This window comes from Talpa occidentalis, unplaced genomic scaffold (assembly GCF_014898055.3).
Source record: "Talpa occidentalis isolate TD23 unplaced genomic scaffold, MPIMG_talOcc4v2.1 talOcc4.13, whole genome shotgun sequence".
In the NCBI taxonomy this organism is placed as follows: Eukaryota; Metazoa; Chordata; class Mammalia; order Eulipotyphla; family Talpidae; genus Talpa; species Talpa occidentalis.
In genome coordinates this window covers 60,676,816-60,701,866 of record NW_023601322.1, presented here as the reverse complement: position 1 = coordinate 60,701,866, position 25,051 = coordinate 60,676,816, and the positions used below count along the sequence as shown (strand labels likewise).

Here is a 25,051-nt window from a genome sequence, read left to right as displayed (position 1 = left end):
AAGGGCAGGAATGGAAACAGTGCAGGTTTTCTGATCCCAGGTAGACTGAGTGAAGGAGGAGTCAGAGTCCTCAGTGGTTTTTTTGCAGGTCTTTTATTGGGATTTAGCGGGTACGTGGATTTAGCGGGTACGTGGGAGGCTGGCAGGCCTCCCAGCCCCCAGCAAGTCTTCACTCTGGCCTCTTCGACCTTCTCTCTGCTTTTCTCATGGCTCTGCTTCTCTCTCGGCTTCTGCTGGCGTCCCCGCAACGCCGCCCTTAAAAGCCCAGTCTCAGCCCGGGTGAATCCCATCTACTTATGCCCACACTCTGTTCCAGGTGCCCGCCATCAGGCATGCATTCAGGACAAGGATCCATCATCTATCCTGATGGCGGGAGGGCAGAAAAGCCTGACATTTTTCCTTACCCTACAGTCCACCCCCTCAGGGTTATATTTTCTTAACATAAACAATGCAGCCATGGCCCACAAAAGCAAATACATCACAATATAACAACAAAATACAGCAGAACACAAATAAGTCCAGGCAGGACCCCAACCTAGTGGCAAAAGACAATTATCGGTACCAGCAGATGAGCCACCAAATCTGTTGCTGAAGGCACTGCTCATATGAAGGAGGGGAAATCACTCGACATCTCTGTCACATGCCAGGAGCTGTCAGGCTTCCTGGCCTTCTCTGGCTGTAGTCTCGGCTACAAGCCACACACTGCATCCACCCCCAGGATGCACTCACTCCTGGATTGGGGATTCTCTACTCTTTGGGGGTAATCCCACAACCCTCAGGGTTTCTGTCTGCTGTCGCTCCAACATTCAGCTTTCATAGCCACCAATGCGACACGCAGACCCCTGCACTCAGGCCAACCCACTGCACAAGCACATGGGTCGGGGATCCAAACTCTACATGTGGCCTCTCTTGGGTCCCCTCTTCGGCTTGGGCTCCATCTCAAGCCATGTTCCCCACCCGTCCCCCAAGGACGGGTTCCTCAGCTCCTCACTCTCACTCGAGAACGAGCAGGGCACCACCCACAGGTGATTTTATGAGACTCACTGGCCTGCCTCAGCTTACTTAGTGCTTAACAGCCACTCAGGGCTTCCCAAACTCAGCATCAGCACCAGCTTTTGCCTTCTCAGTTGGCTTTTCTCCTCTGCCTAGCTGCTGGACACATCAGGCTGCTTTTAGCAACTGAGGCCCACTGGCCACACCCAGATTCCCATCTCTGGGACTGTACAAACAATCCTCCCCCAGGGTTCCAAAACAACATTAACTTGCCAAAGTTCCTCCGCCTTCTGGCAGGATTGTCAGTCCAAGTCCATCAGTCCAAGACCGTTGGCCTCTCCCTGCATCAGCACTGGCGAGCTCCAAATCATGGTCCTCTCTTCCCCGATGATTCTTGCTGCCTCAGGGGTCGTTGGCTGGTCCTCTCGGGCGTCTCCTCCTCCAGCTGAGGTCTCGTCCTGTAGCTCCCGGACTGTGTCCACCTTCTGTGCTGCCATGGTGCCTCCAGTGTCGTCACAGGCAAACACAGTCTGTTACTCCTTAGTCCCTCCAGGTCTTTGGAGGACTCCATACCCATCTGCATGGATCATCTTGCTGACTTACGCTAATTGTAGGGGCAGGAATAGACACGGTGCAGGTTTTCTGATCCCATGCAGATGGGGTGAAGGAGGAGTCAGAGTCCTCAGTGGTTTTTTGCAGGTCTTTTATTGGGATTTAGCGGGTACGTGGCAGGCTGGGGTGCTGGGGAGCTGGCAGGCCTCCCAGCCCCCAGCAAGTCTTCACTCTGGCCTCTCCGACCTTCTCTCACATTCTCTCTGCTCTTCTCATGGCTCTGCTTCTCTCTTGGCTTCTGCTGGCGTCCCCGTGACGCCGCCCTTAAAAGCCCAGTCTTAGCCCAGGTGAATCCCATCTACCTAGGCCCACACCCTTCTCCAGGTGCCCGCCATCAGGCATGCATTCAGGACCGCAAGGGTCCATCATCTATCCTGATGGCGGGGGGGCAGAAAAGCCTGACATTTTTCCTTATCCTACAGGGGGCCAGTCTTTTTTAGCTATCATTGGGACATTGGCTCCCATGTCAATGAGACGGGTAAAGGATTTGCCTGAGATAGAAACAGTTAAAGAAGGTCGGTGTAGAGGCAGGAATGGACACAGGGCAGGTTTTCTGATCCCATGCAGACCGGGTAAAGGAGGAATCAGAGTCCTCAGTGGTTTTGCAGGCTTTTATTGGGATTACCAGGTACACGGCAGGCAGGAGTGCTGGGGGGCTGGGAGGCTGGCAGGCCTCCCAGCCCCCAGCAAGTCTTCACTCTATCTGGGCTCTCCGGCCTTCTCTTCTCTCTGCTTCTCTCTGCTTCTCTCTCGGCTTCTCTCTCGGCTTCTCCTGCTGCTGGCATCCCCGCGACGCCACCCTTAAAAAGCACAGTCTCAGCCCAGGTGAATCCCATCTACCTATGCCCACACCCTATTCCAGGTGCCCGCCATCAGGCATGCATTCAGGACCGCAGGATCCATCATCTATCCTGATGGTGGGAGGGCAGAAAAGCCTGACATTTTTCCTTACCCTACAGGCGGGTTATTTGTAACAGCAGTTGCTCAGAAGGCTTGATTTCCAGAGCTGCCGAACCCTCGAGGGCCTCTTTGTTGAGACTGTGAGGTTGGGGCCCAGTATGGCAAAGTAACAACTGTGCAGTGCGAGTATGAGGAGAGATAACAAATTTATGGGCCATAAGCATAATCTTAATTTCTCCCGACTAATCAGAGTCCACTACGCCTGGGAGGACAAATATTCCATCTAAATTTAATGCTTGAACGCCCTAGGATTAGACCTACATAATAACCATGAGGGAGCGGCCCGAAAATCCCAGTGTTACCAAGGCGTACTTCTCCTGAGACATTAAGAATTAATTCATGAGTAAGAGATAAATCCAATCCTGCACTACCTTTAAAGGCTGCATTTAGATCAAAAATTGATTGGTGAGGTTTCCCCCCTGAGGTTGGGGATTTGGAAGGCTGGTCTGAGGCTACATTGTTTGTGATACCCCTGGAGCTTCCATTTGTGACATCCATGCAGGAAGCTGGTTGGGGGTATGTGCTGGAGCCTGATAACTGCCCTGATTTGTTTGAGGGGTGTGCTGGCTTGCGCCCCTCAGCCCATTTCCCAAAAGTGGATGACCATCTTGGGGTGAATTGAGACCTGCAGTAGATTGCCCAATGAAAACCTCACTGACAACGGGGACATATGACTGTGACTGGACAGTTCTGACCTTTGCATAGGAATGCAGAACTGCAGGTAACCATAATGGTGGCTGAGCAGGCCGCTTAAGTCTAGCAGCCGCCCTCTTGGAAGGCATGCTGTGGAGGGTTGAGCTGAAGTGTGGATAGTAGGACCAGATAAACTTTGAGCTTCTAGCCAAACCCAAAATATGTTGATTCTATGACATGTACGGTGTCTTTATTCTAACATAACAAAACATGATGTAACATGATATGAAATAATATGGACAACAAAGCCCCAAATAAGAACTGTGACCACTCAACAGAGAGCCCAGTTTATTAAAAGATACTTGTGCATAATTGTAGGTTCAGTCTGGATTTGGGGACTAAATCTCAAGGGAAAAGTAACAGAAACCTCTTTGTAAGTCATGTGTGCTTAGTAGGAAGAGAACAAATACCAGGATTTTCTCATCTTTCCATGAAGCACTTAGTAGGAATCCAAGAGAATCATTTCTATGACAATGCCCAAACTCTTGCACATTCTCTTTCTTTTAGGATACATGTAGTGAGTTTCGGCGCCTTCTGCAAAATGGAAATCTTTTCTGCACAAGAGAAAATGATCCTGTACGTGGCCCTGATGGCAAGACCCATGGCAACAAGTGTGCCATGTGCAAAGCAATCTTGTGAGTATACAGATGAAACCATCCTGTGGGTTGGCAGACTTGGGTACACAGAGCTGGGAAGACACTAAACTATATTGGTTCTTTCTTACATATAAAAGCAACAAATGATTATCTGTACAACATTTTTAGCTTAAGATTTGTTCATAAAAGCCATGACTCACAGTTCTAGAAATAAATAATATATGACTAAGTGATAAAGTTCTCCATTAGTTTAAGGGTAGATTCTATCAGTAGATCATAATGTCTTTCTTGACAAAACTCTAAATCCTTTGCTGTTGGATGAATCCTTTCACCGGATCATTAGAAAGAAAACACACAAATTTTACTGTCAACTTAACTTCTCTATCTACATTTTTTGAAAATATGTTTTCAAGAAATGAGAAGTCAATATGTATACAAAGGTCGGGAATAGACTTTAAATATATAAGAAATTCAATAACATCTTCCTGTACATCTCCAATATACAATGTCTGTAATGGTTATGCAAAGATGAATATAACAGTCTTCTCAGAAATCATATAGCCCACTAGGGATTAGACTGAGACATAAGTTAGTGTAATACATAGGAGGAATTGCTAAATGAAAAGTGAGGGATGCAATTTGCAATGGTACTTGAGGAAGGACAGAGTTCATAGAAAGTGTAATGGAGAGAGAATTGGATAGTACAAGAAGGACAGTACAAAAAGAGTAGGATGAGTCTAAAATTAAGAAAGCTGTAGTATCTAAAGAGTAAGTCATTTAGTTTATTCTACATTAAGTTTATTCTTAAGTTTATTCTACATACGGTGTGTAGCTGTTCAAATTTTGCTGGTAGGAGATTAAGTGCCATAAATATGTCAACATAAAAAGGAGAAAAAAGAAAAGGAAGGGGCTGAAATTCAGAATGTCTGTGGTGGTAGTGGTGGTTTGCAGTAGTCCCGTGAAAAGTAAGTAGAGCAAAGGAAATGGGACAGGAGGTGAGCGAATGGACACCAGGGTGGTGTGAAGGTGACTCGGTGTCAGGCGGCAGCAGCTTCGAGCTAAGGTGCCAGAGCATTTAAGAGTTAACTCTAGCATTTCGTTCTTTGTGGAAGGTAGAGACTCCAGGAGGATGAGCACTTTTTGGCAGAGAAAAGAAGTGTTTTGGAACTTCTTGAATATGGATTATGTGAGAGATAATCCACATAAGATTGAGACTTAAGATGCACGTTTATGGAATCCTCAGGCCTTGCTCCCTGGGCTTGTGGTTATGTTAATGTCAGGTTTCTCCTACTGCAATGAGAGTTCTCCAAGACCAAAGGGCTCTGCATAATTCACTGTCTTATTTTCAGAGAAAAGGGCCTGTACAGTAGTTCGATAAATGTGGTTGACTTCCATACAAATGTAATTTGGTCGCATATAAGAAACTCATAGAAGTACACGCCACACTCTGTAATCTATTATTCCCCCTCCCCAATTTCCAGCCAGAAAGAAGATGAAGAAAAGAAAAGAAAAGAAGAGGAAGATCAGAGAAATGCCAAGGAGCACGGTGCCAGTGGTGGAGGAGGAGGGAAAGCTCAGGTGTGAACAACCTCTCATTCCCATGACCAGAGAGGGCTCAGTCTTTGACTGTAGGACTGTGGCTCAGCCTGTGCTGAAAGGCGCATGTACAGAGGACTGAGTTTGAAAGTATTTTTGGAAGAGTGCAGGAGATTCCCCTTAAGGTTGTAGGGTGATAGATCAGCAATTTTTAATCTCCCTAGGGAGACTAGAGATTTTTGACTTCTTCAGTCCTAAAGATAATACTTGACAATCTGACTTTATTGCAGTCTCCTGACCCCTCTTTATGATTACCTAGCTCTCCTGCCAGTGATTGATTGGCCATGGGAGAATGAGCATGCGAACATGTCTAACATAGCTCTTCGTTTACTTTAGTAGTTCTCTTTTTCCCTAAATGGGACCACGTTCTCGAATTCTATTTTCTGTTGATCCAAAGCAGCATAATATGGTGAAAGAGAGTAGTTTGGTGTCAGATAGTGTAAGCTACCAACTGGGCTTTCTGTTTTTCCATTTTTTTCTTCTTTAGGAGGTTGAGTTCCCACTCTCAAGTGAGAGACTGTTAATACCCTTTTTCTCTTTTCTCTGTTATTTGCTCAGCCTGTCTTCCTTGATCTTTGTACAGCTTTGTGTTTTCTCCCAGCATTTCTTTCTCCCTTCTATCTACAACAGGGGTCAGCAATTTTTTTTTTTTCTATAAGAGGCTGAATAGCAACTATTGTAGGCATTGTGGGTCGCAGGACCTCTGCATCCACTATTCAGTTCTGCCATTATTGTAGAGAAGCAGTCATAAAAAAATAGCTAAATGAATGAGTGAGCGAACATTTCAAGTTATATCTATATAGATACATCTTTATATGTAAGTATAGGTATCAGGGTAGATGAGTCCTGTTGCTTGTCCTTTGCTTGCCTTTGATCTAAGCTATTAAATCCCAGTCAACTTTATGATCTTCTGGTGTAGAACTGCAAAAGCAACATAATTAACCATGACAACTGACCTCTTAGTACGTGGATGATTCCCGCTCCTCTTTCTCTGTAGATAGCATTTCTAGATGTAGACATTCCTCTTAAGAGGAAGTAGACAAGAGCTTTTCCTATGCTAGCAAACTTAACAATGCAGAAAAGCAATCCAGGAAGCCTGCTGTCTTCTCCCTTTTCAGGACCAATGTGCTGAGTATCGGGAAACTATGAAAAATGGCAAACTCAGCTGTACTCGGGAGAGTGATCCTGTACGTGATGCTGATGGCAAATCGTATAACAATAAGTGCACCATGTGTAAAGAAATACTGTAAGTGCTTCTTTCAACAGGCATGTCTAAAAGAAAAATAAAGCAGAGTTGGGTAACAGAAAGGCAATGGGGGCACTACTTTATTTAGGGTGTCCAGGAAAGGCTTGACATGTGAATGGGACCTGTAAAAAATGAACAATGGGGCTATCTGGAAGAAGAGTTTCAGAGAGGGCAAGAGCCAATGTAAAGGTCTGAATAGAGACCTGAAGTTAGCAAACTCAAGAAACACAAAGGAGGCTACGATATCTCAAGATGATTGCATAAGAATTGCAGAAAAAAGAGTTTGGAAAAATCACTTAAGGGATTTTAGGCCAAAATAAGGATATTGAGTTTTATTCTATATATGATCAGAGGCCACTGGAGGTTTGTTAATAGAACTGTGACTATACCTAAAATTCCACATCATTCTAGACCCTCTTTCCACAGGTTAAGTTGATTGAAATTTCAAGACTTCATATTTGCTTGCATTTTCAGGTTATGTTTTTTACCACTTAGGCTACTTCTCATGTGCTCAAAGGGAATTATTCAAAAGAAATAAAAACGAAATCCGTGAATGTGAATTCAGTGATTAGACTTGTTACTTGTGGGTTTTTTGTCATTAATAATTAATAATGACATGAATGCCACAATGTAATAAATAATATGGGAGATATTAAAGAAAAAATATACATATATATTGATTTTTTATGCAAAACCAAGTAAAACTTTGCAGGAGAACATGTACTAGAGTTTAGTAGTATTTGGAACTTGGGCCAACTGCATCAGAATCATCTGATTTGCTTCTCAAAAATCAAGTCACCAAGTCCCCAATCCAGATATTGTCAATAAAAAATATCAGAAAACTTAGGGAAAGGTAAGAGGTTAAAATCTAAGGAACATTCTAGATTATTCTTCTTGTTTTTCACTTTGAGATCTATAGTTTAAGAAATAATCTTATAATGGGTTGATCTACAAATCAAAAGACTAGAGTGGTGAGTTTGGAGTAATTACAAACACAACGAGTGATGAAAATATGAAAGCGCTAAGGAAGCTGGGCCTGGCGACCGAAAGTTTGCCTTGAAATATCTGAAGGATTAATATCAGGACTTCAGCAGGCTTGTTCTGTGTGGTCCTGAGAACTAAGAACTAAGGGATGCAAGTTATCCACAGATACATTTGGACAGAAATAAAAGAAACTTTGCAATTGTTTGAGTTGCTCTCCCTAGAAAAGCTATCTTGGCATGTGGGAGCCTCTTCTTACAGAGCAGAGAGAGGGTCTGTGTGAAGGAGGTTTGGAATACATAACTCTGTGGCTCCTTCCAAGCCTGAGTTTGTGCTAACAAGATGACTCTTGACTGTTCTTCTAGACAAAAAGAGCAAGAGGAAAAAAACAAGCATTCTGGCAGTAGATCAAATAGGACTGAATCAGCATCGAGAAAGGTAATTTATTAACTGGGTTGTTCAGAATGGTCTTTGTATAAATCAGCACTGGCTATCAAAAATATAGAAAGGGGTGAACATGTGGCCAACCAAGATCTTGCCCTTGGAAGGTCAGAAGCCAACATTAATGTGAGCATCACAATGTCACTAGTAACTTGCTCAGTGTAGAAATTCATTGAATCTGAACACTCCAACACGTTTTCTATAGTTTACTTAATTCTCTCAAGTGAGTTTGGCCAAATAATTTTTTTTAACCATATTCATAGACAGGAACAATGAGGTCCAGCAGCTGGAAGAAATTACAACTTTTAGTGGCTTAAAATAACATACATTCAGTCTATACATTTCTGGAGGTGGGATATCACTGCATTAAGACCAAGCTGTCCGTAGGGCTGTGTTCCTTTTTGAGGTGCTGGGGGAGGACCTGTTTCTTTGCTTTTCCTAACTGCTAGAGCCTGCCTATATCCCCTGTCTTGTGGCTGTCTTGAGAACCAGCAGTGGTCAGTAGAATCTTTTTCAAGCTGCATCCCTCTGACACTGACCGCTACCCCCCCCACCTCCCTCTTTCACTCATAAGGACCCCATACCACCCAGACAGTTCAGGGAAATCTCTCCATTTTAAAGAGTGCTTATTAGCAATCTTAACTCCATTCTACCTTAATTCCTGCTTCTTGTAAGGCAACACACTCACAGATTCCAGGAATTAGGACCTGTTGGTCTTACTGCCTGCCACAGCAGAGTTTTGGCTGCCTGGCTCCGGAGTCAAAATGTTCACATTGCAAATATGATCAAAATCTGTCAAAAAAGTCATTTCTAATATAACCTTTCCCTATTTTCAGGATGAATGTGATGAGTTTAGATCTCAAATGAAAAATGGACAACTCATCTGCACCAGGGAAAGTGACCCTGTCCGGGGTCCGAATGGCAAGACACATGGCAATAAGTGTGCTTTGTGTAAAGAAAAATTGTGAGTATTGTTTTTTAAAAACTGGACCTGAAATTGTGGGTCTTACAGTCTAATAATCATTTCTCATCAGTCTGAGAAAATCACAGTTTTTTAAAAGCAGATTTTGTAATTAGTAAAGACTTTATTTACTTTGGCTAAAATGTTTCTGTTTGTACTTCCAGGGAACGGGAAGCAGCTGAAAAAAAAAAGAAAGAGGAAGACTCAAGACACACAGGAGATAAGAGCAATGTAATATATGTTATACATGTTAAGTGTTATACTTAAGTGTAGGTGACTGATTGTATGGTCAAATTAGTCACCAAACATTTATAGATATAGAAGCCCACTCTGTCCAGTCATTATAGTAAACAAGAAAGATATGGCCAGATCTTTCAAGAAAATATCATGCTATTTGGAGCAACTTTGAAGCAATTTTCACATATTAGTAAGACCAGTAACAACTGTCAAGTTGTTGTTATCAAGTGAATTTCTTTTCTGAAGTTTTAAAACAGTCAAGCAAATAGATCTAAAATCGCAGGTAAGAAAGCAAATATGAAAAACTTGGAGCTCCAGATGATAAACTCTTGGCATTCCAGTGCCATCTTGTGTTCAGTTTTAGACTTTGAAAATGCTTAACAACTCCAACACATGGAAAAATGACACAGGGCAGTCTCTTCTAATCCATCTGTGAATGCCAATCAGAAAAGCAAAGTAGTGAAATTTCCCCTGGAAGGTTTTCCTATTAATGAGGCAACTTTTTGCTAGGTCCAAACTGACCAAACAAAATGAAACACTACGCTAAGCATCATTAAAAAAAATATGTTGGGGATATCTTTACACATTTTGGTAGGTGAGTGACTTTGAGAAAAGGCTATTTTAGTCTTCGAAGCTTCAAATGACTGCTACTGACAATCTATTCTATTTTATCTCAGATATTTTACCTTTTCTTAATATCTAGTTTATTTCAAATAAAAAATTTCTAGATATTTCAAATTAAAAAATACTCTCAAACATATATATAATATCCAGGTTCTTTTTTGGAGGGGTTGGGGGTTGGGGATAAAAAGGAGCTGTGGTTTTATCTGTACACACAAAGAAAAATAAGTTTTACAAAGCACATGCAGCATCAGAATTAAACTTCCCCCAAATCTATATAATTGTTGAGACTTTCCAATTTTACAATTGAGAAAAACTCAGAAATTAACTACACACATAGAAATAGAAGAGCCAGAGCTTGCACCCACACATTTTGGGTGGTTTATAGGTGATGGGTGTTGCCATAAACATGTCCGTACATGGTATTTTGAGAGCCAGGAAAAGAAAATCTAGTAACTTCTAAAAATGATGGCTGTGTGATATTTAATATGTTGGCAGGTAGTCAGCTCCAAAGCCATTTCAAAATGCTGCAAATAAAGTAAGTCTAGAGATGTTTATGGGTATCCCAGGGCAAAGAAAGGAGAACCACAATCCAGGTCACTAGCAGTATTTTTTTAAGATCATGTTCCTATGTCTCTACTTTGGCTCCTTGAGCTCAAAGGAAGCTCAAGACAAATTTCTGTAGCTGTCAAAAAATTTCAAGAGAGGTCAGATCCTGAGGACTTATTTCCATTGGCTTCTCTTTAAGGTTCTTATTTGCAAAAACTGAACAAAAAAGGCAAGTCTGTCTTCTTCAATAGGCAGAGTTTTACTCTCTGCCAGGTAAACGCCAAGAAGAAAAGCAGCAGAGCCTGGTAGTTAACAGGTCTCTGATCACAAATTCCACTGTAATTACTGATTTTTTTTTCATTAGGACAAAGTGTTTTTCTGGGGTCATGGATATCTTTTGATGACAACTAAAGGAAAGTCACCAGAGCAACACAACAATGTGTGTGTAATACAGATGTGATGAATTCTGTTCAGCCTTTAATGAGGAGCAAAGTTAAATGTTTACATGTTTATATGTGTTGCCAAAAGAATGCTTTTTAGTTCATTCCAGGACGTTTTGTGTGTACTGTAGTAATGAATATAGCTCAACCTACTAGAGAAAACTGTATTAAAATGGTAATGGCTTCCCCAGGTGTTAGTGAAATTTCAATGGGACAAATTCTTCATTTGGGATGCTATGGAGAGACTGGAGAAAGTGCTTTAAAACACAATCCACTGCTATTAATAAAATGTTCTTTCTCTAGGTCTTATTTCCATTCAAGTGCTATGAGTTTATATTTAACTACTGATCTTGTGTTTAGTTTTAAAAATCATATTGCCAAAGTAACATTTTTTTTTTTTCCCTCCTAATGGCAGGATCAGTGTCATGAATTCCGGAGCTTGGTGAGAGAGGGAAAGCTTATCTGCACTAGAGAAAATAATCCGATTCGGGGTCCATATGGCAAGATGCACGTCAACAAGTGTGCCATGTGTCAGAGCATCTTGTACGTGAAGGACTTTATTGATCAGTGTGATGTGTGATACCAGTTTGCCAGAAAATAGCACCTCTTAATTGAACACTTAAAATGCTCAGTGTCTTACTTTAAATATACCATAATAGTTCCTCACTTCAGAAGAGGACAGGACATTTCCAAAGCACTTCCACAAGAAATTGTTATTTCGATGATAAGAAACATAGTCACAGCTGGAGCATCTGGGATGGGAAGACAGCTGCTGATAGGAACCAAATTGTTGGCTTTCAAAGAGCAAGATTAGTAGCTAGTACCTGGTTTGCAAACCCACAGTCCTGCCATAGACTGCATAAAGGGAATGAGGCAGCGCCATACAGTTCTGTGGGTTTTCAAAGGGATTTTTTTTTTAATGTTTGCGTACCATAAAGCCCTATAACTATTCAAAGGGCAGCCAGAACTGGAGAATTCAGTTGTCATTTTATAAGAAAAGGAAAAATGAGGCAACTGCATCAGAGATCCATAAATATATTGAGGGAAAAGTAATGATCCTATCATCCTGAATAATGGTATAGTAACTGAACTTATTAAAATTGATTGGCATTGCCACAAATATATCTTGTTAGATTTGCTGATGTTTAGGATTGCAGAGATATTTGGTTAATAATAGCCCTGGGAAAACTACCCCCCCCCCTTTTTTTTTTCAATTCTGCAGTGAACGAGAAGCTAATGAAAGAAAAAAGAATGAAGAAGGAACATCAAGTGCCAGGCCCTCAAATGATGCAAAGGTTATTTCCTAAAAGATACCGAGATAACTGCTTTACCTTTCATCCTCAGAATCTTGCATTCTCCTTCAGTTTGGGAATAATTAACATGCTTTTGCTTCAAATAAAATTGATTTTACCGATATTGTCACTTTGGGTTGTAATAGGATTTCCATTTTGGCTTTGAAGTTTAATGGTTTTCTCACTTTTATGGAGAAATATGTGCACAATGTGTGTCAATTATTATTTCAGTCTCTCCTCTTTGGGAGAAATATTGATTGAAAATACCTCAACTGCCTGCTATCTCTGTCACCTTAAATGGGAAAGTGATTTTAAACAGTTAATATGAACCAATCAGTCTCCCCTCTAGCTTCCTTCCCTGATTTTCTCAGCTTCAATGAATCAGTAGTGTGCATGGGTGGGCTGCCTTTTCTATTTACCTTTCAACACTGCAGAGACGATGTCTTCCTACTTCTCCCTGCCCCCCAACCCTTAGCAGTGATAATCCCCTCTGTAGGGTTAGCTTTCAGGGAGACTGTCCTTTGGTCAAAAGTACACCTTGTATGGAGAAGGGGGAAGGGCAGACGGGAAGGAAAGGATCAGGGAGACCAGGTGGTGTCTCCAGTGTTGTTTTATCTCCCTGCCTTTCCAGGACCAGTGCAGAGAGGCCCGGAACCTGGCGGAGGACGAGAAGGTTAGACAGTCTAAGCGTTCCTTGGCCTCCATCACCAGCATTAGTCCAGTGAGTCTGAGCCCAGTGGCAGGCTTCCTAAGGCCAAGTTTGGGAAAACCACCAAGTCAAGAAGGGAAAAGCCATGTTCACGCCTCCTTTCCCACTTTCTAGGATGAGTGCAGTAGCTTCCGGGCATCCATGAAGAATAATGAGCTGCTGTGCACTCGCGAGAATGACCCGTTGCGGGGAGCAGACGGAAAGCTGTACAAAAACAAGTGCTACATGTGCAGAGCTGCCTTGTGAGTTGAGAGGCGCTTGCATGATGCCACTACATGGAACATGGTCAAAAAGGCAGCTTCCCCGAGAAACTGTATTTTCATGGAAGTAACACGATTTCAGTTTCAGGAGCACATCATACTAAGTCCACATGGGTAACTATGGAAGTTCACCGCCAAAACCCTAACTCTGTCCTTTACCATACAGTTGACCCTGCTTTTGAGGCAGTGTTGGTTCACCACACTTCATAAGTTCTAAGTGCTATGACAGAAACCAAGCAGAACTCTAGAATGTTACTGAAATATTGGTGAAATTTGAACAAGCTCTACACTTTAGTTAATAATATTGTAACAAGGTTAATTTGTCTGTGGGTGATCTTTGTGCTATGACTCTTAAGTTATTAGCATGAGGGAAAGTGGGTAAGGGAAGAGGGACCAAAAAAAATCCTGTTTTTGCAACTTAAAAAATGGAAGAGGATCCTGTTCCCCCTTCAGCTGGCAGGGGAACTGCATTTTCAGAAACTTCTGATTAAATAAACGTGTGCTTCTGAATCCTTGGGATACTTAAATTTTACAGTCAAGACCCTTAAATTGAGAACCCCTGATGTAGATGAACTTAGACTTGGAAAATCCAGATGTAAATTCTAATTATGATAATTACTAGCTTTGTAGTAAACTTATTTTTTTCAACGCTCAAGATCAGATCTCTAGAACAGGTCCCTATTCTACAACCTGATCAGCTATCTTTAAGGAAAAAAATCAGAGTTTTGTATCCTGTAAAGGCAGAAACGGACACAGTGCAGGTTTTCTGATCCAGCAGACCGGGTAAAGGAGGAGTCAGAGTTCTCAGTGGGTTTTTGCAGGTCTTTTATTGGGGTTCACCAGGCATATGGCAGGCAGGGGTGCTGGGGGGCCAGGAGGCTGGCAGGCCTCCCGGCCCCCAGCACATCTTCACTCTATCTGGGCTCTCTGGCCTTCTCTCGTGGCCTCTGCTTCTCTGCTGTCACTTGGTCTCCTTCTGGTGTTCCGTTCCACTGGCATCCCCATGACGCCGCCCTTATAAGCCAAGTCTCAGCCCAGGTGTACTCATCTACATAGGCCCACACCCTACTCCAGGTGCCCGCCATCAGGCATGCATTCAGGACCACAGGGATTCATCATTAATCCTAATGGTGGAAGGGCAGAAAAGCCTGACAATCATTTACCCTACAAAGTCTAATGAACATCATGATGATGATTGTGAAAAGCTCTGTGAACACAATAGTCAGGTTTTTTTTTTCCTTCTCATGAAATATTTCAGTGAGCTAGGAATTACCATCTTTGTCTGTTGTGAGAAATCTGGTTTCAAGGACTTTAAGCAACTTGATCAAGGTCACACATCTGTTAAGTGATGAGAACTTTACACCAACTCCCCCTTATGTACATTTATTTGACACTATGCTGGACGCTCTATGATTGAACCTTCCGTGATTCCATTATCTGGATTATAATTGCTTAATTTCCCCCGGGAATTTATAGAGAATATAACTTTAAATTACTTTTTGTTGTCTTCTCTAGTCAAAAAGAAGCCAGTGAAAAGCTATCCCACCCTAGGTCTTCTGAAGAGGAAATCAGCCCAGGTGCCCCCAATTCTGTGGTAAGAATGATGAATTGTGAGGAGCTACTTGTTTATTGAATTTGCTTACTTTGGGGCCTGTTGCCTCTTACCCCACCATGAAAATCATTTCCATGGAAACTTGTAGGTCCTGTGAGGATTAAGTGGAGTTCATGCCTAGCAAGAGTTCTTTGACTAGGATTATCCTGTGCTCTGAGATTACAATTTTATGTAAAAGTATACTTTTGAAATTTTCAAAAGTGAGTATATAATTAACGTGACATCTCATATGTAGTTAAATAAGTAGTTGGGGACCTCAATTCTGTGATTTCAGTAGACAAAAGAGGCTCCATATCCAACTTCCTTCACTTGCCCTCCCAAACCAGATTCTTTTGCCAACAGCATGGAACACTACGCCAAGCACGTTCACCCATGTGAGTTTCCAACAAACAGCGATTCACAGTAGTAAAACCTTTTTGTTTAAAATACAGACTGGCAATCATCAGTAATTTTATCTCAGTGTAAATTAACCTAATCGAATAATTCTTTTAGAGCTTTGGCAAGGCGAGGAGCAGCAAGGAGGAAAGGAGATGTGAGAACATGAAATAAATTCATGAGGTAGAATCTCAGATTAGACACGAAGAGAGAAAATTTCAGCATCTAGTCTGATGACCCAGAAAAGAAGAAAGGTATCAAACAGGAATTTTACCTAATTATTACCCAATTCAAATAGGATAAGTTGCATTAGTGAAATATGTGCTAATTACATACTTTGGTCATTTAGGCGCTCACTACTCTAGGAACCCCTAAACATGGGAAAGTGCTACTCACAAATCTTCTTTTTCTCACCTCAGCTTTATTGAGATATTTCTGATATAAAACATTGCATTAAGGTGTACAGTGTACTGATTTGATACCCTTAAATATGGCAAAATGATAATTAAAGTAGGGTTAGCTAGCACTTCCTCGCCTTATATAATTATCACTTCTTTGTGTGTGTGTGTGTGCTGAGAACATTTAAGATCTACTCATTTAGTAAATTTCCAGTACAGTATTACTATCACTATGCTGTGCATTACATCCTCATAACTTATTTTATAAGTGAAAGTGACAAAAATCTCCTAATTTTCCCCAGTCCCACCCCTGGTAACCATGATTCTCTTCTCTTAACTTTTTTAGATTGTCCATATCAGTGATACCACACAGTATATATATATTTTTTTTTGTGGGCCCCTCACTGGTGGCGGGGGATTGAGCCGACGCTGCAGAGGCCGCAGGCAGCCTCGCAACCCAGCGTTCAACTGCTGCGCCACCAGGGAGGCCCCACACAGTATATATTTTTATGTCTTATTTCACTTAGCATAATGTCCTCAAGGCATTATCCAGGTAGTCACACAGGACAATACTTCCTTCTTAATTGTGGCTAAATAGTGTTCCATTGCACAAAATGTCCAATATTCCAGTGAATAGAATATATTCTATTCTACATATAGAATATATATATATATATATATATCACATCTTCTTTATCCATTCATCCATTGATGGGCACAGGTTGTTTTCATATCTTGGCTTTTATGAATAGTAAATTTTGTTTTAAAAAAATTTTCCTGAAATTTAAGTCATGTAGAAAGTACACATATCATCATTGCATAACAAAATAAAATGTCACCAAGTGGTCACACCAGTGATATTACGCCTAAGTAAAGAAAGCAAATATTGCCAGCAAACTAGAAATTCCATCATGCTTCCTCCTGTACCATCTGGCTTTGAGGTGAGCTTTTTCTTGCATCAGAGAACTACATTCACAATTCAGCCTGTCATCCATTTATTCATTGTACAAATATTTACTGAGCACTTACTATTTTCCAGGCATTATTTATGTGTATGAGAACAATTGCCACAAACAAAACAGACAGAACCCTACGCTCCGTATTTCTGAGAAGGTGACTTTTGCTCCTAGGCCTAAAAGGAAGGCATCAAAGGAATCAGAGTCCAGTGTAGTTGAGGCAGAGTGACCTTAGAACTAGAGAGAAGGAAGTCATTAAATAAGGCCATGTTATGTAGGATTTTGTAGACCTACGTAACATAGACTATAACATTTTGTAGACCTACATAACATAAAGATTTTGACTATAATTCTGATGAGGGTTTGGAAAAGGGTGGCATGATCTGATATATGTTTTAAAAGAATAACTCTGCCTGCTGTACTGAAAATAGATGGCGGGGAGACAAGAGCAAAAGTGAGATAGCCTGTTAGCAGTAGCAGTGAGCCACAGATGAGAGGATGCGAGTTCATACAATGGTGGTAGCGGTGGAGGTAGTGCGACATGGCTGGGTACTGGGTCTGTTTTAAAGTCAACAGAATTTATTCAGAGTTAATGCACTACTTGAGAAAAAGAAAGGAGTGCCCTGTGTTTGCAAAGTAGTCACCCATGGCTGAGCTCTCACACTCACCCAACCATAGTCTTCGCCTGGGTCCCGGCAGCTTTCCTGCAGCCCCCACAGCAGTGGAGGCGCTGCACACACTGACAGTGCACATGGAAACTGCCTCGGTGCCATCTATGTATTTTCCATCATTTTACTTTCAACTTATTTGAGATATAAAGATTCATTTAAAGTACACTAATTATAAACATTATATAGTTGAGTCTTTTGTTTTTTCATTCTGATATTAACTGGAGTACTTTATCTTATTACTATTTAATGTAATTATTGACACCATTGATTTCAAGTCTTCCATAATACCATTTAAAATTTTTCTCTGTTTTCCTTGGGTTCTTCCTTTTTTTCTTTTTTAAAGATTATTTATACATATAAGAACTGGGGTATAGGCCAGAGGTGTGGGGGTGAGAGGATTCACCAGAGAGAGAGTGGGGAACAGATCAGGCAAATTGACTGAAGTACATTGCTGAGGCGAGCAGTGGGCGAGTCAGGAGAGGTCTGATGCGCCATGTGGGTTGCTCACTGGCCAGCTGGGGAATCGAACTCATGCTGCAGTGGCTGTGGATAGCTTCGTAGGTTGCATCTTAACCGCTTATGCCACCAGGGAGGCCTTGGTTCTACCTTTTATGGTCATTAAAGTTGTGTTTGTCGCAATTGAATTCACAGTTCAAGAAGACTGCAAAGAGCAAATATGTTCCTCCTTCTACATGAAAAAATACACATATTTCTACCTTGAGAAACATACTGACAACTGATATTTTACTGAACACTTAGTATGATACAACCATTTAAATGTGTTACCTGGTTTGATCCCCTAAAACAACTACATGAGGCAAAAGCTATTATTCATATTTTTCAGGTGCGAAAACCAAGGCTGAGAAGTTAGGTAAATTGCCCCTCTGGTTGACACACTCTGGGGGCGGGGGAGGAAAGGGGAGAGGAAGGACTAGGGTCATAATAAGGGGGGGGTGCAATTGTATGGGGAATATAACCAAAATGAAAATGCATATATTGTGCAAAAATGAAAAATGATGTAAGAATTATATAAAATATTAATAAAAAAATCACCCCTCTGGTTATGAGCAGAGCTGGGACTCAAAAATCCATGCATTAAATTGGTTTTTACCTCTGAGTCTAAGCTTTCTAGATTGTATATAGACAATGACTTCTTTTTTTTTTTAAGGTTCTCTCTGTTTTATTTTATTAATTAGTTAACTTATTTTCTTACATCTTTGTTAATTTTTGGATAGTATTTGATTTCTTACATGACTACCATCCTAGTATTCTCCCTATAGGCACTCCTTAGTTTATCTACGCCCAGTATCATGTAAGCCTTCCACTTTCTTTTGCTTTGTTCTCTCTTGTTTTAACTACATCTATTTCTTAGCAAAAGAAGGACAAATCCAAGAGTTCAGTCTAACTAATGATGGCGTGAAATACACAAATGCGTATGAGTTAAATTACAGTTCCTTTATTAGTCATTTTTTAAATGTGAGTGAGAAAATCAAAAGATTCCCAAGTCCATCCTTCTTGAGGGCCAGCGAGGAAATTTGACTTATATTTTGCTTGTTCCAGGACTCTGATATGTGCAAAGGCTACCGAATATTGCCCAAGATGGGTTACCTTTGCCCAAAGAATTTAGATTATGTCTGTGGTGAAGATGGCCAAACATACAGCAATCCCTGCTTGCTTTGTCATGAAAACCTGTAAGTATGCAAGTTGCATCATTATATCTCCCAGTGTAAACATGCTTGATTACCATGTTGATCCACAGGAAAGTACTGCTAACAATTTCAACTTCATTACAACCAATGTATTAATCAGAGCAGTTAAAAATTCATATTTTGAATGGTCTTGACTATATGTGTGTGTGTGTGTGTGTATAGAGAGAACTAGAGAGGAGGCAATTATATATACATAATTATATATATATATATAACAGAAGGCAATTAAGGTATTTTGATTAATGAAATTGCTTATACACTTTACTAAGTGGATGAGAAAAGAAATTGTGCTGGAGTTGCAACAGTGGGAGAAAGTCTTTTTGAACCCATGTTCATCCCTGGCAGTGTGAGAGTCATCATTCCAGTATGTAAGAAAAATGTTGAGAATAATGGCTATATAGTCAGTGAAGCCTATAATTTCTAATGGGCCTGTGGCTACCTGATCATCACAGATTTCCCTTCCTCCCTAAATTCCTTCTTGGAGCAGGTATTGATGTCATGCAAAAGAGAGCACACTTTTTTTTTTTTCAAATATTTATTTATTTATACAAGCACTGGGTACAGTCAGAAGCGCAGGAGGGTGAGAGAATTCACCAGAGCCAGAGCAGAGAACAGAATAGGCATGGGCCTCCCTGGTGGTGCAAGGGGTTAAGAACCGCACTATGAAGCTATCCGCGGTCACTGCAGCACGAGTTCGAGCCCCCACCAGGGAGATACCCACATGGCGCAGCAGACCTCTCCTGACTCGCCCGCTGCTCCCCTCAGCAGTGTATTTCAGTCATTCTGCCTGTTCTGTTCCCCACTGTGTCTCTTGTAAATCCTCTCACCCCATGCGTCTCTGGCCTGTATCCCAGCTCTTGTATGCATAAATAAATCTTTTAAAAAAAAAAAAAAGAATAGGCAGACGATGAAATACATTACTGAGGGGAGCAGCGGGCGCGGCAGGAGAGGTCTGTCGCACCATGTTTGACCCTCGCCGGCAGCCAGGGATCGAAACCCTGCACTGCAGAGGCTGTGGGCAGCTTTGCAGCACAGCGCTCAACCGCTGCGCCACCAGAGGAGGCCCAAGAGAGCACATTTGTGTTTTGTTCTGGAGCAGACAATAGATCTGAGGGCTCACTGTCTGTGCATCCGTGAGTATATCCATCATTCTGAGGTTCTGCTTCATCTTTGAAAAGTAGAGACAGTTCTCTGAATCAACTGATTTCACAGGGTTTTTCAGAAGCATTATTATATTTATTTTAAGGTAAATACGAGGAATTCACCTTAATACTTTTGTTATTGCTTGTAGCTTTGTTGCTGCTTTTCTGCTCAAATGCTAACTCATCTATATACATTCCCCACATTTTCCCAGCTGACATGTGACCAGCCTTAAATGACAGCATGATGGCAAAGCTTGACTTTTCAACCCAGCCTGTCCTACTCCAGACTTACACTGCCCTCCGTGTGTCTCTCTTCTTCTTAGGACATGAGAAGCAAGGCCCAGAGTGTGAGGATGGGCCTGATATCCTGCTTCCCAATTCTGGAAAAGATAATCGAATTTACATGCATTTCCTTTTCAATCAAATAACTCATAAATGAAAAAAAAAAAAAAAAAAAACAACTCCACAGTCCCTGAACTTAGAATTAAACTTGACTATGAGAGCTTTATATTCTCTGATTTGTGGGGAAGGCACTTTCTTATTCACCTCTCACTGAATCCTCACCACCTGCTGTGGGAATGCCTCTGTCTTCATTGTAGACAGGGTGGATCTGAGTTTCAGAAAGTCCAGGTAATTTGTTAAAAAACACAAAATTAGGAAGTAGGTCAGAAAGGACTTTAATCTTGTTGAATATGAGATATAATTTTATTTCCTTCCTATTACATAGCTGTTGCATCCAAGCAATAATTTCATAAACACTTGGAGATCAAAGAGGCCACTGATACTATGGAGAAAAATACTTCTCTTCACAAAATGATGTAACATTAACAGTTTTTATGCATATTATGTGGGCACAAATCCGGGACTTTTATTTTTATATATGCCTTATCTTCCAGCCCAGAAATCCTTCAACTTTTCTTTTTCATAAATGCCAGGGTCTACATTATCTTTTCAGTATTCTTTATGCATCTCATTAACTGTATAAACCCATAACAAGTGATCCACTCTACTCAAGGGGGATGTGAGAGTCAGAAACTGAGGCGATGATGAAAATATTAATTAAGCATGCCTCTGCTGGATTGTTTGGCTTAAAGGAACTGGGAGTTTATAATGTAGAGAGAAGAGTCAGCCTAGTCTAGGTAAGAAGGACCAGGATTGGTTTCTGTGGTCTTAGAGGAAACTACAGGACAGCATTTCAACTTGAGAAATGTTCAAAGACACAATGGTGTGTTTGGCAGACAGTGTGCTTCCCATCACTAGAGATGAACAAGTAAATGTTTGGTAGACAATATTAATTAAGGATAAGGAATTAAAATTCACATACTTTATGATTCTTTCCAAGAATGTTCCTGTAAAACTCAGACTGTATGATTGTGTCTTCTTATATATTTAAAATTATTTAATATATATAGAACCCAACTTATATCTATAGAAGCAATATTCTCTTGTGTTTTTTCTATATATAATGTAGATTTCTACATCTAATATATCTTATAATCCCCACATCACATCATTAGGCACTCAATAATGTCAAACTCCTCTCTGAGATCCTACATCCCTCTCTACAAATAATGGCTTTTGGATTAGGTGATCTCCAACTCTGTTTCCAACATCCAGCAATTCAGTGGATATATAGATGAATGAGATGTGATGCATACATGCAGGCCTGGGAAACATATCTGGAGGCAAATCGGAAGAGAGAGACTAAATCTGGATGCTACCCACTGCAAAATAGTTGAATACGAGTACCAGGGCCTCCCCTAACTTCAGCTTTGGTTTATGGCCTAATGTCACCCAATTAATCCTTGGGATATTTCTTATTATAATGACAGTTTTCCCATCTTTGAAGCATCATCTGTTCTGTTTTAGGCTACACCAAACTGACATACGCATACGCAGTAAAGGGCAATGTGTGGAGACCAGCACCAAGGTAAGGACGTCTGTCAGCAAGCCAGTATCTGTGAGTATCATGGTGTTCGCATGAAAGTGTTACAACCAGGGCCTCCCTGGTGGCCAAGGAGCTAGGTCTCAGCGTTATCACTGGTGTGGCCTGAGTTCGATCGCCAGCCAGGGAGCTAACCCATATGGCATAGCATACTCTCCTGTCTCTCCCGCTGTTCCCCTCAGCAGTGTATTTCAGTAGATCCACCTGTTCTGCTCCGCACTCTGTCTCTGGTGAAGCCTCTCACCTCCCATACCTCAGGCCTACACCTTAGTTATTCTACACACAAAATAAAAACAACAAAAAGAGAGAAATTATTATGGTCAGTTGGTCCTGTTTCTGTTTTCTTGTACTGGATGATGGACATCCCTCTGGCGAGGGAAGTGATAGAAGATCAGGTAAACCCAGAAATGGTCACATATTCATTGTGAATACAAGTAATTGCTGAACGAGGTGGGAATAGCAATAGAGTAGTGAATGCAATGGGTCGTGCTTACTGGAATCATTAATAGATGTTGATGAGCAGTGTACCTCATCTAACACATTTGCAGAGTGGGTTTTACTTTCTGGGATCTACAATAAAAAGATGAAGCAGAGACCAAGAGAGGTCACACTGCAACAGAACTAGGCTTCAACCATTTCTGTATAACCTCCATATCCTTGCACTTTTCATTGCATTAAATTGTCTGCCAGCGTGGAAAGCTGACCTTTCCTTTAAATCCCTACCAGGAAGTTTTGACACACATTATTGAGTTTGGCATTCTCCCTGGTGATTGCATTTGCCATATATCTTCCATAGGCAAGATAATATGTAATTTGGTGAAGAACTTTAGAATTTTCAAATAAGAGAAAATGTTTTGTTACCAGATAAATATAGGTTCAAGCTTCAGTTTTTGATAGTCTTCACATAAGAGACCTTTGGCAAACCACAATCTAAGTATCTAAACCAACGTCTCACCAAGCTATTGAAAGATATATAATAAGCACGGACTTTTAAGTATTTTGGATCAGTATCTAAAAATGAATGACATTTATTATTATTATCACCACTATCATGACTATGCTTGAGACCAAAATATGAACTTAGAGAAACAGACCTTGGCATATGCTTATTTAATTTTAATGACTGCATTAATTACATTTTAATAAGTTTGTAGTTGATGTTTAGCAAATATATTTGTTCTTAATTAAGCAAACTATGTTTGGTAAATTCTATTTACTAAATAATAACTATTAGTCACAACTTTTTACTTCCATTCCACTGTCACAAAAAGCTTTGGCAGTTATGGAATTGGAAACTATTCTGCTACATTTAGGGATTTTAAGCAAGCTCTAGATGAGACCATATTCAAAACAACTACTTAGTATAGTGAGCCCTTGATAGAGAGAACTGGAAAACAAGAGCTTTGAGCTAAGTGTTTCTGCTTCCTCACTAGCAGCTGGAAGGCAGGGTGGAGCAGGCAGAGTTCTGGGCTGAAATCACTTCTTTTTCTTCTGGACAGGATCAAATCATCTATTTGCTCTTGGTCTCTACACATCTGTAAAGAGAGGGTTTAAACTTTGCCTCTAGTCCCCTTTTGTGTTTGCTATCTTACATATAAATTCTTGGTGATTTGCTCCTCATTTTATCAACAGGATATACTGTTCCCCTATTTCACAAACACACCTGGTTACATGTATTTCAGAACAGGAAGGCAAAAATAATCTGGATGCAAATTCAATGAAACACTCCTTAGACTAACTTGACAAAAACTACTTTAAGAGGAGCTTGACATAAGATTACACTGATAAGATGTATTTAATGAAATAATAAGAAGTCTTTCCAGGGTTAAGCAGGAAAGCTTTTATACAGGAGTACCTTTCATTTGGGTGTTTTCGTTCCACTAATGTTATATAACAGGCATTATTAACAACAAGGATTATTAATGATGGTGAGACAATAGAACAAACATTAGAAACAAGAATCCTGGTCTGGGTTCACATCCTTCTGGGGATTCAGTGATGGGACTGTGGGCACACTGAGATGGCTTATTTGTGGCTTGGCAGTGTACAGACTTTTACACATGCAGATGCTGGGGTCGGCATCTGCAACCAGAACTTTGTTCCTGGCTGGAAGATTCTCGAAGAGACTATGACATCCCAAGAATGGAATGGAGGGCTGGTAAAGTCATAACTTTACTGGAAAAAAACTAGGTTGAGCATCCTGAAATGCATACTTTGGCTTACTGAGCAGTACTTTCCATTATACAACAGCAATTACAAGATAACTATTAAGAGTTTTATGTAGCCCTTCAGATAATTGGCTTTTGTTCTTGGTTTGTTTTTTTTAAGTGTCTCAAATTTATTTATTGACTATTTTTTGGATAAGTGCTTCTCAAATTTAATTTTTTTTAGATATTTAAATGTAGTACTTTTTTCTTACATCACTGGACAATATATGATTTCTCCTCTCAGGTGCGATCACCGTGGTTCTCCCACCACCGAAGCACCCATAGGCCATCACTGTAGTCCCTTGTGCTCTTCCCCTGTACAGTTCTGTGCTTTTCTGTCAGTGCCCTCACAATAGTCCTGTTATTAGAGCAGATATCGTCATCTTCCCATCACCCAGAAAGTTACCCCAGAGAGAAATTCAGTGACTTATCGGAGCCATTCATTCTTACACTCTGCCATCATCCTTCAGATGTTTGGGGATTCTGAAAACCTGGGGCCCTGAAGAAGGCGTTATCTCAGTTAAATAAGATTAGCTATATTGAAAACAATGTTGGAAGATACGAACTCTGTTTTCAGAGATGAATAAATAACTAGTCTCAGTTTTTTTAATTTAATTAATTTATTTTTTATAGATTTATTTATTTATTTATACAAGCACTGGGTACAGTCAGAAGCACGGGAGGATGAGAGAATTCACCAGAGCCAGAGCAGGGGACAAAACAGGCAAACTGACGAAATACACTGGTGAGGGGAGCAGCGGATGTGGCAGGAGAGATCTGCGTGCCATGTGGGACCCTTGCTGGCTGCCAGGGATCGAACCGGCGCTGCAGAGGCTGCAGGCAGCTTCG

The 25,051-nt window shown here is 40.9% G+C and overlaps 1 protein-coding gene across 1 annotated transcript in view; it reads left to right on the top strand.

Annotated features, from left to right (window-relative positions):
* Positions 1 to 25,051, top strand: part of SPINK5 (serine peptidase inhibitor Kazal type 5) — an 88,285-nt gene that overhangs the window by 61,935 nt on the left and 1,299 nt on the right. The window contains exons 23-35 of the mRNA XM_054694270.1: positions 3,766 to 3,893; positions 5,336 to 5,432; positions 6,569 to 6,696; positions 8,043 to 8,115; positions 8,955 to 9,082; positions 9,244 to 9,310; positions 11,342 to 11,469; positions 12,149 to 12,221; positions 12,850 to 12,939; positions 13,042 to 13,169; positions 14,703 to 14,781; positions 18,760 to 18,890; positions 21,920 to 21,980. Coding sequence (XP_054550245.1) covers positions 3,766 to 3,893; positions 5,336 to 5,432; positions 6,569 to 6,696; positions 8,043 to 8,115; positions 8,955 to 9,082; positions 9,244 to 9,310; positions 11,342 to 11,469; positions 12,149 to 12,221; positions 12,850 to 12,939; positions 13,042 to 13,169; positions 14,703 to 14,781; positions 18,760 to 18,890; positions 21,920 to 21,980 — 1,311 coding nt within the window. The remainder of the gene's footprint in view (positions 1 to 3,765; positions 3,894 to 5,335; positions 5,433 to 6,568; positions 6,697 to 8,042; positions 8,116 to 8,954; positions 9,083 to 9,243; positions 9,311 to 11,341; positions 11,470 to 12,148; positions 12,222 to 12,849; positions 12,940 to 13,041; positions 13,170 to 14,702; positions 14,782 to 18,759; positions 18,891 to 21,919; positions 21,981 to 25,051) is intronic.